We start from the raw sequence: 11387 nt of genomic DNA on the forward strand, positions 1-11387 counted from the left end.
TTTGCTCTGGGTTCAAGCCAGGTGTCTCGGCCCCGGGACAGTCCCAAGTTCTCCCACTTCGGACCTCAGCCTGGCCTCCCAGGGAGGCTAGTGTGCAAAATACAGTATGTGAGGGTAGGGGTGTGTGTGTGCGGCGCGCTCCTCCGAGTGGACCCAATTCGTGTGACGCGGGGGGCGGGGGCGGGCGCATGCCAGGGATGTGCGTCCATGCCGACGTGTCCCCGAGGTTGGGGCGGGGGTGGCGCCCGGGCCGGGCGGTGCAGGCGGAGGGGCGCGCAGAGACCCAGCCCCGCCCGAGGCCGCTCGCACGGCGGCCCCGCCCCCGGCTCCGCCCCGCCGGCTTCGCGGGCTGGAGAGCGAGGGAGCCGCGGGCGAGGGATCGCAGGATGAGCGATCGCGGCCCGGGCAGCCGGCAGCGGACGCGCCCCCCGAGCCCACCGGCCCGCGCCCCGCGCGCCCCACGGCCCCGCGGCCCCGGTCCCGGCCGCGCCGCCCGCGTCCCCCGAGGCCTGCGGGCCATGCCCGGCCGGCCCTGAACGCGGACCGGGGGGCGTCCCCTTGCGCCCGGGCCCCGCGCTGGCGCCCCCCGGGCCGCCGCCCGGCGCGGGGGCCATGGCGTTCACCTTCGCCGCGTTCTGCTACATGCTCACCCTGGTGCTGTGCGCCTCCCTCATCTTCTTTGTCATCTGGCACGTAAGGCCGGGCTGGGGCTGGGGGCGGGGTGGGGGGGGGCGGGGGCACACGGCGCGGGAGGGGGCCGAGCAGATGGGCTCGGGGTCCGCGGAAACTTGGAGCCTCCTCTCCGCTATACCCCTTCGGTCAGCTTCTGTTCGCCCCCATGAATACCCCCTCGCGTTGTCGGCTTCCTTCCTGGGGCCCCCTTCCTCCGCCGCCCCCGCCTGTCTGTGGGTATGTCAGTTGGTCCCTGACCCCCTGCCCCTGCCCCACGCCGCCTTGGGGTGTGGGGCAGAATTCTGGGATTCTTGTGCCTTTCCTCCACCACCCCCCAATCCAGTCGCCCCCGTTTGTCTGTCGGGCAGTTTGTCTGTCTGCTTGCCCCCCCTCTGTGGGTTTTTCCAGCCGGAGTGATGGAGCCGGTTGCCATGGCAACTGCATCTGTTTACAGGACCCACAGATCGCAGAGTCCATTAACCCCTTCCCTCTCACTCACCTCCCTGACCCAGCGGCGATTGGCTCTTAAGCAGACCAGAGACCTCGTCCCCACCGCCAGCTCACCTTGGGCTTCCCTGCCCCCTCCTTTCTGGGCTACCCCGCAGCATCGGGTTTCCTCCCCACTTCCCATTTTCCCTCCTCTTCCTTCCCACTTCCCCCTTTGTCTGGTATCCCCTTTGGTCTGTCTCTCACTCTGGCCCGGCTTCACACCTGCTCTTTCTGTGTCCATTTCTCATCCTCCATCCTAATCGCCTCCCCTGAGAGTCCCTCTCCCTCATTCTCTCCGGGGTCTCCTCAGTGGTCCCCTCTGCCTGGCCCCCTTCCTCTCACCAAGAACTCTGTCACTCAGCCTCCAGCGCACTGTTTGGGACGCTTGCCCCCCCCTCCACCTCTCTCCCCTCAGTGAGGACTGCCCCTCTCGGTGGGCCTGGTCGGCCTGCTCTGTCGGTTTCAGCACCCTGTGCTCCAGGACACCTTCCTGATCTTCCAGCCCTCTAGGGGGGTTCCCTTCCCCCTCTGCAGTCTCCCCCCACCCCGGAACCCACACTTTCCATCCTCCTCATTACCTCACCTGCTATCACCTGGTCTCCCCACTTCCTCTCTCTTTCCTGGGACCTGCGGCCTGCCCCCGTGAGCCTGTCTGGCTCTTGCCCAATCTCTCCCTTCACCATCCCCCAGCCCCCTCCTCAGCCTCAGGGTTCCATGGGCTCTCGCTGCACCCCTCCTGCATAAGGAGCGAGCCCCTGCAGGCTCCTTCAACACATCCCCCCTCCCGTCTCCAGCCCTCTCCCTGGTTTTGCCTCTCCCCCTCCCTCTCTCTCTGTGGGTCTCTTAGTTGCTTTTTCTTTTCTCCCCCTTTGTCTTGATCTCTTGATCTCTCTGAGCTTCCTGTCTCATCCCAGAGTTGTGGACAATCCTGGGGGCAGGAGAGCTGGGGTCCCAAAAATCAGGAGAAATTGAGGGTCACAGGCTGGGAACACGGACCTAACGAGTTCCTGGGAGAAAGTTCCTGGAAATCAAGTAGCCCCTTTTCAGGCCTCTCCCCACCCAAAGACCTTCCACAGCCCCTCTGAGGGTCCCTGTTCTTAAGGGCTACTCAGAGCACTCCTCCATCCAACACAGCAGTGTCGATGCTTCCTGAGAACCGGGGTCTGGGCAGCTGAAGGAGAGTCAAGGATGAGTAGGACTCAGGCTTTGCCCTTGTAAGGCTCCTAGGCTGGGGAAAAGGGCCCAGCAAATATTTATTGAGCACGTATTATGCGTCAAGCCCGGTGTTCACTCAGCTAAGCTATTTAGTTCGATGATTTTAGCAAGTCACTCATGCTGAGTCTGTTTCCTTGTGGATAAAGTGGGTTTGTTGTATATACATCAGAGTGCCCAGAGCATGACCTGCTAAGGGGGGTGGGATGGGCATAGGCATAGGAGGTGTGGTCCTCAATCCGAATTAGTAAGAACCAGAACCTTCCAGGGCAGGACCCCAGATCCCACCCCAGACCCTGAGCCCAGTCCCCACTAGTCGCTAGGCAACCCTGGTGGTGAGTGACGCGTGTCAGCTGTCATCGTGGGGGATTGTTTGTTCCAGGGGGCTGAGTCAGAGCCAGGCAGCCTGGGGGGTGGGAGGCACGACACCCGCTGCCTGCTGGTGGTGCCAGCTCTGGGGCAGACAGACGGCACCCTTCCGCTCCCTGCTGGACCCTGTTGCTGTGCCTGGCAGGCAGGTGGCTGCCCAGAGTCCATGGGGAGGGGGGTGCTGCTCCAGATGGCCCCGGCTCCCTCCAGGAAGCCCATGTTCTCTCCTTCCAAGCCGTCTGGGGTCCGGGATACTTGGGGGTGATGGGCCCTGGTGCTGAGGGGAGGGGACCCCAGAAGACTTTTCTTCCAGACCTCCTTCCATGTCAGCTCCCACTGCCCCCCACCCAGGTCTGTCTTCTCATCCCTCCGAACACCTGTACCTCCCAAGAGTTCCCCATCCCAAGGAGTACACTGCCATCTACCAAGTGCCCCAACACCCAAAGGCAACTTGGGCCCCTGTGCCTCGACTCCTGCCATTCAACCCACTGGAGTCTGGCTCCTAAACAGCTCTGCAATCCCTCCACACCTCTCCACTCTCACTGCCGCTGTCCCCATGCCGATCATCATCGATGAGCAGCACCCGCCACCCTTCCCCCACTTCCTCACTGGCCTGGCCTTCCTAGGATAAAGCCATTAAGAATTTTAATGCTGGAGTCTAACTGGGTTAGAATCCTGGCTTACCACTGACTTGCTGTGTGGCCTTGGACAAGTGACTTAGCCTGTCTGTGTCAGTTTCCTCATCTGCAAGACGGCTAGGATAATACCAGGCCCTCCACCGTCAGGTTGTTGCAAGCAGTGAGTGAGGTAGTATACGTAAAGCCTGCTGGCGTAGAGCAGACGTCATACAGGTCTTCGCCGGGACTGTTCGCCAACGTGTGCTTCCCGCTCCATCCAACCTCAAGTGTTGGCCTGACCGTCCTACTCTGCGGCTTATACCCCTCGATGGCTCCCCTTTATTTTGGGTTAAAGTCCAAACATCTGGTCCGGGTTCACAGCATCTCCAGCCCATCTCTCACATTCCTTCTTTCTTCCCGCTCACCTCACACCGTCACTCGACCCCATGGAAGCGGCAGCTTCCTCAATGTTCCTTGTTCTTTCAACCTTCCGTCTTTGTACCTGCTGTTCCTGCTGCTCGGACTGCCCTCCCTGTGCTTGTTCACCAGTCACCCACTCAGAGCCCAGCCTGAACTCTGCCCCCCATCACGCCCAGTGCTGGACCAGGCACCCCAGTAGTCCCATCACTCTGGAACATTCTTCACAGCTCTCCCAAGCAAGGGAGCCTACCCAGGCGAGGGCTGTGCCTGAGGCCTCTGGGGCCCCGGTGGCCAGCAAAGGGCAGAAAAAGACACCATCTCTTGGGATGTTTTGGAAGGAAGCGTCGTGAATATGGCTTGACTTGGGCGATAGCGCACCAAGATGCCATTCCCCACTGTTGGGTGACCTTGGGCCAGGCCCCGCCCCTCCCTCAACCTCAGTTTCTCCACCTTTGCATCAAGCTCCATCTGGTCCAGTGCCCATGCATGAATTCCTGAGTCACGGAAGGACGGGTGGGGGGCCATCAGCTGCTGCCCCAACCCTGACAGGCACACGCTCCTCCCCCAGATCATAGCCTTTGACGAGCTGCGGACCGACTTCAAGAACCCCATCGACCAGGGGAACCCAGCGCGGGCAGTAAGTGATACATGTGCTGTGCCGAGGTGTGTCCGTCCATCTGTCTTTCCATCTGTCCCAGGAGAAGGGGGATGGGGGACGGGAAGAAAGGGTTGCGTGGTGGGACGGGCGCCGGCCGTGGCCCTTCCTGTCTGCCCCCGCCCCCAGCAAACACCTGGCGCGGGCTCAGGGCTCGGGTTCCTCCTGGCGGGGCGGCCGTTGCCAGGCTCTGGGCCGTTGCCGTGGAGACGCGGGTGAAGGTCCCTCCATGGCGACGGTTGCCATGGGGACGGCGCGGCTGCTTCCCTGCCGCAGCGACCGCTCTGGCGCCCCCTGGCGGCCACTTGAGGGTCGGCGGGGGATGTAGGGAGGGCAGGGGGGCACCCCCCAGTGCCCGCTCCTCTGCCTCCCCCATGGCAACCTTTTCCTCCCCCTACAGCGCGAGCGTTTAAAAAACATCGAACGCATCTGCTGCCTCCTGAGGAAGGTCAGTGTCAGGGCCAGTAGCAGGAAGCTCCTAGCCCAGGCTGGCCCTTCTCTCTGCGACCCGGAGCGCGGCCTTGCCCCTCTGGGCCCCTCTGGTCCGCCACCGGGAGTGGGAGGCTCGAGGCCTCTTTAGTCCCCAGAGGTTACGGTGGGGGGCACCTCCCAAACCCGGGCTCCCCTCTGTGCCCTTGAAGCTGCGGGGCATCCTCCCACCAGGCCGCTGACCTCTCGCCCTCCCTCCCCAGCTGGTGGTCCCGGAATACTCCATCCACGGCCTCTTCTGTCTGATGTTTCTGTGCGCGGCAGAGTGGGTGACCCTGGGCCTCAACATCCCGCTCCTCTTCTACCACCTCTGGAGGTGAGGGCCTCAGCCTCCCCAGGCTGGGCCGCCTCTGGAAGCTGCCTTGGGGAGGGGGGAGGCGGAAGAGCAGGGGAGAGATGGGGGGAGCTCTGAGGTGGGCGCTCAGGCCCCTCCCTCACGCCAGGTACTTCCACCGCCCGGCGGACGGCTCTGAGGTCATGTATGATGCGGTCTCCATCATGAATGCTGACATCCTCAACTACTGCCAGAAGGAGTCCTGGTGCAAACTCGCCTTCTACCTGCTCTCCTTCTTCTATTACCTGTACAGGTGAGGCCCTGCCCGCCACAGTCAGAAGCCAGGGAAGGGATGTGCCTCCAATTCCAGGAATGGTCGGGCCCCAAGTTGCCGCCCTTTCCCCCTAAGGACTGAGGGCAGCCCGGGGTATGGGGGGGTGGGCGGCCAGTACCCAGGCCTCCTCGGGATTCGGCTCACTGCCTCCTCTTCCTGCAGTATGGTTTATACGTTGGTGAGTTTCTAAGGGGGAAGCCGGCCAGGGAGCAAGCCCAGAATGGACCGGACGCCTGTGCACCCCCAGCCCTACCCCTCGGCCGCAGAGGCCTCAGCCCTGGGGAGGGAGGGGGCACTGGTGCCCCCAGCCTCCTCTCCACCCCTCCAAACTGCTGCTGCGGGGACCTCCCGCCTTCAGAGCCCCCTCCCCTTGGACCAGGGCTGGGAAGAGCTCTAAATGGGGCAGGGGCTCCTCTGCCAGCCTGTAGGCATGGCAGTCAGTCTTGGAAGGGGCGGAACCTCCGGCCTTGTCCACTTCTGGGGGGGAACATGGACCCTGCCAAAGGGCAGGGCTTGACCCTGGAAGTTCTGGGCCGCCCCCCTCCACCCCCACCCTGAGGCTCCCCCTGCAGGTGGGGGGGTACCCGCACCGGGAATGAGCAGGCTCAGCAGGGGGGCAGTCCCACCCCTAGTCTGCCCTCTCCCCTCCCCCAGGCTCTCTCTCCAGACCTCCCCCTTCCCCATCCCCACTTGCCCCAATCCCAGCCTGTCCTGTCTCTTGGACCCATTTTCTATGTTGCCTGGAGGAGTCCGGCACCCCCTCCCCGGCCATTTGTGAGAAAATATGAATAAACTACTGCAAACACGTGGGCCCCGGTTCTGCTCCGGAAAGGCTTGAAGAGGACATGGGGCACAGGGACTCTATAGGGAGCGGCCCTCAGCTGAATCCCCAGTACAGCCAAGCTCAAACCACCCGCCCACGGGACCCTCTAGGAAACCCCTCCGATGGATCAGAGGCCTTCACGGTGTGGTCGGCAGCCGCTCCCTTCTCTCCTCCCTTCCCTGGCCACAGCCAAAGAGCCATTCCTGCTGAAACCCTTCCACCTCCCTCTCAAATTGGTACCAAGGCCACCAACTCCAGGAAGCCCTCCCCTGGGTGCCCCGAGCCCCCGCCCAACCCCCGTCCCCAGGAACAAGGGTCAAATACAATCAAGGAAACCAAATCTTCAATGTATGGAAAAAAAATCAGTGCCAGTGGGGGTCAGGGGTCACCGGACCAGGTGGAAGGTCAGCCAGTATATGATGAGGGGCTGGAAGGCCGCAGCTCCCAGGGTCAGGTAGAGCTGGAGGCGCTGTCGGGGAGCTGGGCCCCCCATGTTGTCGGGGCCCAGGGCTGCTGTTCGCAAAGAGCGCACCTGGGAGAAAGGAGGGCGCTGAAGCTGGGCCGGGCAGGGGAGGCTCGTTCCCAGCTCCGACCCCGGGGTGAAGCGCGAGGGGCAGCCCCAGACTCACGATGAAGTACATGAGCGCGGACGAGGTCCAGGCCAGGGCCACGTAGTAGCCGTCACTGCCGAAGAGCAGCCCGGTGAGCACGCTGAGAATCATCCTGCGGAGGCGGGGGGCCGACGGGGGAGGGGGAGAGGAGAAAGAGAAGGGTCCGGGCCTCAGACAGGCCCCACCGCCCACCTAGACCCTACCCACCGCCACTGGGGCCCTTTATCTCCAGTCTATCCCCCGAGGCTCCTGGACTCAAAATAAACCTAGAAGGCCCAGGACTCAGTGTAGAATGTGGACGTGAGACCCCCTTCACGCCCCCAGCACTAGGCCCTTCTCCCCTGTGGTCCCAGGGTGACTCGCCTACACTCCTGACCTGAGCAACAGTACACAGGTCCCGAGTACAATGCCAAAAGCAGCTGGTTCCTCTAACGGAAGAGCTAGGGCCCAGAGAGGGCAGACACAATTCAAGGCGACAGCTGCACCAGCTGGGGACCCACGGCAGCAGGCCCCTCTCCCAGGCCTGCTTCTGGCTTGGCCCGTAGGTACTCACCCCACATATTTGTAGCCGCTGTAGGCTAGCAGGTGGAAGGTGCTCAGGTCACTGCGTACGGTGGCCAGGTAGATGCCCAGGAGCAGGGCAAGCACCTCCATCACGACCCACACCAGCGCCGTGCTCGCACACAGACCCAGCACCTCCGGGGAGAACCTGTGACCGTGCGCAGGGAAAAGCGCTGTTTGGAAACCAGCCATCCTGTGGCAGGTGTGAGACTGAGGACATGGGCTGGGCTTGGGACCGGCCACACAGGTCCCCTAGGGAGGTGAGGAGAGCAGGAAGGGGTGCTGGTGGGAATGGGGAGGGCGTCGGTACTAACCTCTGCTGAATGCCCAGTGCCATCCCAGCCAACAGCACGTAGGTGATGAAGGCCATTGCTGCCGAGAGCCAGAAAGATGCCATTCGCCTGGTTTCCTCAATCAGAGCCCCGGGCTAGGTATTTGGGGCCATTTCCACTCTCTACCTTCCCCCCATACATCCCTTCCTGCGCGCCCGCACATATGCATGGGCCCAGCCTCCAGTCACTCCTACTGCCCTGCCTGGGATGCCTTTCCCGGCTCAGCCCTCTCTCCCGGTGTAAATGCTTCCTGACCCTTCTCTCAGGACCACCAAGCCACCTCCTTCCCTGTCCCTGTGTTAGGAAACTCACTAACTCAAGTTTCCTGCTTGGATCACACCGGATCATGGGCCAAGGCTATTACTAATCCTAGACCAACAGGCAGGAGCCACACTGATCTCCCACAACACGACAGGACTAAAATACAGACTTGGAGACAACCCAGGCTCTCCCCAGAGTCCGGCCATGGGGAAGACTTCCCCTCAGCCAGGAATTTTGGGTCTGGCCACTGGCGCTGGCTTTGGCCGTCCCACCAATGTAGAGGGCTCCCACCCAGTTTACCTCTGCGGTTTCCACAAAAGCTCAGAGCCCCGGGGGAGCTGGGCTTTCACAGCCTGGAACTCCTCGGCCCTCTCCTCTGCCCCCTCGAAGCACCAGAACTGACACGCCCACCAGAAAGCACAGGGTGTGAAGTCAGGAAACGAGCTGTACCACCTATAAGCTATGCGGCTTCAAAGACAGCTGTCTCCGAGCCCCCCTGACTTCCACACGTAAAAGGGGGATGGCAAGTCCTGCATTACATCGTGGCTCTGGGAGGAAGTGGACCGGAGGACAGAAGAACCAGCAGCCAGCCCGGAGCAACTGAGCCGACTGGCTGCCCCAGCAACCCGCCTGCAGGCCGCGCGGGGCCACTCACCCCTCCTCCGGGGTGTCCACCCTGGGCTTCGCCTCTTGCAGGCCCCAGGACAGAGGAGTCAGAGGGACAGCCTGCCAGCCACTGTCCAAGGTGGGCAGCCTGACCCCGTGCCATGTGGATTGGCAGTTATGGGAACCCAGAAGGGAGTGACCACTTCCTCTGAGAAGGCAATGTTGGAGGACTTGGGGGACCAATAATCGCTGTGACACTGACTATTATTTTCAGTGTGCCCCCTGCTGAGTGCACAGCACCTCCCTGAATCTCCACAACAGTCCTTTGTGGTAGAGACTGTTGTCATTCCTGCGTACGTAAGAGTAAAAGCAGCCAGCCTGAGGTCCCATTCCCGGAAGCCGCAGGATCAGGTCTAAGCCCTGAGCTCCAGGCTGTGGAAGGACACGATCCCAGTTAAGAGGCGAGAAGATCGCAAAAGGAAAAACACCGAAGGCCCTGAGGGCACGTCCGGGAAGCTCCTTACTGGTCCCGCTACTCTGTCTACTAGGTGTCTAGCAACCACCACACACAAAAGCATCGAGCAGATGCTGAATCAATGCACGAGCGTCTCTCTCCTTGTTGGGGCCTCAAGGCACAAGTCCCCCCCCACAGTCCCCCAGCCCAGGTCAAAGAAAGACTCACTGGGGATATAGAGGTCAGGGGCGTTGAGATCTTGTCGCGGGGGCAGAGGCACATCGCGACTATACTGCACCTCCCAGTTCTGGCGGTGGCAGCAGCAGCCAGGGCACGAGAAAAAAATAAAAAGAAAAGAAAGAAGGGGGTTGAGATCTGGGGGCCAAACTCTGGGACAGGCGGAGGGAGGCGCAGGGCCCCGCCAGCTCACCTGGTAGGCAGCTCACCTGGTGTGTGTAGGGGAAGACCAGTAGCCCCAGCTTCTTGGCCACATAGGCTGTGTCCACAGCAAAAAAATACTTGAGTTTGTTCACAGACACAAAACGGTGCAGCTGGGAGAGGAGAGAGGAGGCTGTGGGCAAGCCGCACACCAAACCTCAGGGTGCTCCTCGGTGTGCTCCTTCCCTGAGGGCTGCTGGGAGAATTAGGCGGGATCCCGTGATGCCCCATCCCTGGCCACAAATCTTGCCACCCTTGCCCTGGGGGCGGGCCACACCTCCTTGTGCACCATGTCCTTCCCATGGGATGCGATGGAGCTGCCATAGGCCATAGCCACGTTGGCCATTGGGTCCCCAAGCAAGTGGTTGACATTGAAGGCCACGTCGGCTCCTGGGGCTGGATATTCCCCTGGCTGGCTGGAGTAAGCACCGCTTGTGTCATCGAAGAGGGGAGGGGGGTCTGGAGCTGCCCGGGCCCTGTGCTTGGAGCCTGTGGGTTTGTAGGTACTGGAGTAGGTGACAGGAATATCAAGCATGAGCCCAAACCACCACCCCTTTCCCCAAGCTGGGCAGCCCTGTATGGGTCCTGGGGCCACCCAGCAATCGGTTAGTGAAATCCGGGCTGCATAGGTGTAGGTAACCCAGAAAGGACTTTGATGAGGGCTCCTTTTCCAGAGGTACTAAATGTAGGCAAAGAAAGAGCTGAGGCAGCGCCTGGAAGCGGCTGCCCACCTATAGGTTTGGGGGGGCGGGCTTCTCGAGGGAAGTGATCTCTGAACTGAGCCTTGGGGGAGAGAGAAAGTTCCTAGGTGAAGATAACTAACTGCGAGGGCACCCCGCAGGAACAAGGGTGGGAAAAGCGATAGCTTGGTACCCAAAGGCCCTGGGCTGTGGTGAGAGCCCCAACAGGGCCATGACAGGTAAAGAAAGTTCCGAAGGCAGACCCCGTTCGTGCCTGGGTCGGGCAAGGAAATCCCAGCTGTGCTGTCACCGCCCGATCTCAGGATTGGACCCAGAGGGCGAAGTCCGGGACGCGATGTGGAGTCCCGCAGGGCAGAAACCCGAAAGACACCCGCCGCCCTGGGGAGCGGTCACGACTGGCCCTCTCCCTCAGGGTGAGCGGGCCACGCCGCCGACCCTCCTCCGGCCGGTCGGGCCGCGTCCCGCCCGCCCCGCGCCCCACGCACCGTGGGCTCCGTAGCCCGAGTGATAAGCCATGGCCGCGATGCTGGCGCTCCCCAAGGGCCCGCTGCGCCGCCTCGTGGGTACGAATACTAATAAGCCAGCTGCTCTGGTGCCTGGGCGCCGACCCGGGTTACGGAGCAGACCGACACGTCCGCGAACTCTCCGACCGCAGCCGCCATGTCCTCAGCGTTATCCTCCGTCGCCAGCCATTGGCTCCTTGGCGGCGCTAGCTCGTCCCTCCCCTCTCCCAATTGGCTGCTGGCCCGACCTCGCCGAATTGGATTTCGGCAGTAGTCAACTTCCGGGAGGGAGAGAGGCGGAGCAATTCAAGGAGCTCTCGGATTGGATGGTGGGTTTGCTAGCTCGGGGCCAGAGCAGCCAATGGATGGGTTAAGGTAGGAGGGGGTTGAGAATTATTTCCGCGCCTGCGTAGTGGGGCGCATGACGCTCGCCGTGCCACGACTACACCAGGTGGAGACCTGGCGGAGGCGTGAGTCTAGGAACGGAGTTTCGCTCGCGGGACGTGCCCCGGGAGGGAATGGGTCCGTGGGGCTCTACCAAGTCCCGCCCCTTGGGTCTCCTGTCC

General features: G+C 62.2%; 2 protein-coding genes across 4 annotated transcripts; one reads left to right on the forward strand and one right to left on the reverse strand.

The window, feature by feature from the left end:
• The first annotated feature begins 305 nt into the window (after nt 1–305).
• On the forward strand, nt 306–6336 carry CNIH2 (cornichon family AMPA receptor auxiliary protein 2). 2 transcript variants are annotated; one of them, XM_082748579.1, is made up of 6 exons: nt 306–693; nt 4348–4416; nt 4835–4882; nt 5127–5239; nt 5367–5510; nt 5694–6336. In XM_082748579.1, exons 1-6 carry the CDS (start codon nt 613–615, stop codon nt 5719–5721), a joined length of 483 nt encoding a protein of 160 aa, XP_082604705.1. In that variant the 5' UTR covers nt 306–612; the 3' UTR covers nt 5722–6336. The 2 variants fall into 2 exon arrangements, with proteins under 2 accessions (XP_082604705.1, XP_082604706.1); XM_082748580.1 differs by having other exon boundaries at nt 555–689; nt 4348–4442.
• Nucleotides 6337–6680: 344 nt separating this feature from the next.
• On the reverse strand, nt 6681–11049 carry YIF1A (Yip1 interacting factor homolog A, membrane trafficking protein). Of its 2 annotated transcripts, none has more exons than XM_082748556.1 (8): nt 10804–11049; nt 9895–10106; nt 9626–9730; nt 9408–9486; nt 7841–7898; nt 7519–7674; nt 6984–7077; nt 6681–6886 (listed from the first exon to the last, which is right to left on the reverse strand). In XM_082748556.1, the coding sequence occupies exons 1-8, from the start codon at nt 10832–10834 to the stop codon at nt 6740–6742; spliced, it is 882 nt and encodes a 293-aa protein (XP_082604682.1). In that variant the 5' UTR covers nt 10835–11049; the 3' UTR covers nt 6681–6739. The 2 variants fall into 2 exon arrangements, with proteins under 2 accessions (XP_082604682.1, XP_082604681.1); XM_082748555.1 differs by having other exon boundaries at nt 6681–6910; nt 10804–11019.
• Between the last annotated feature and the right edge of the window lie 338 nt (nt 11050–11387).

This window comes from Mustela nivalis, assembly GCF_964662115.1.
Source record: "Mustela nivalis genome assembly, chromosome: 9".
In the NCBI taxonomy this organism is placed as follows: Eukaryota; Metazoa; Chordata; class Mammalia; order Carnivora; family Mustelidae; genus Mustela; species Mustela nivalis.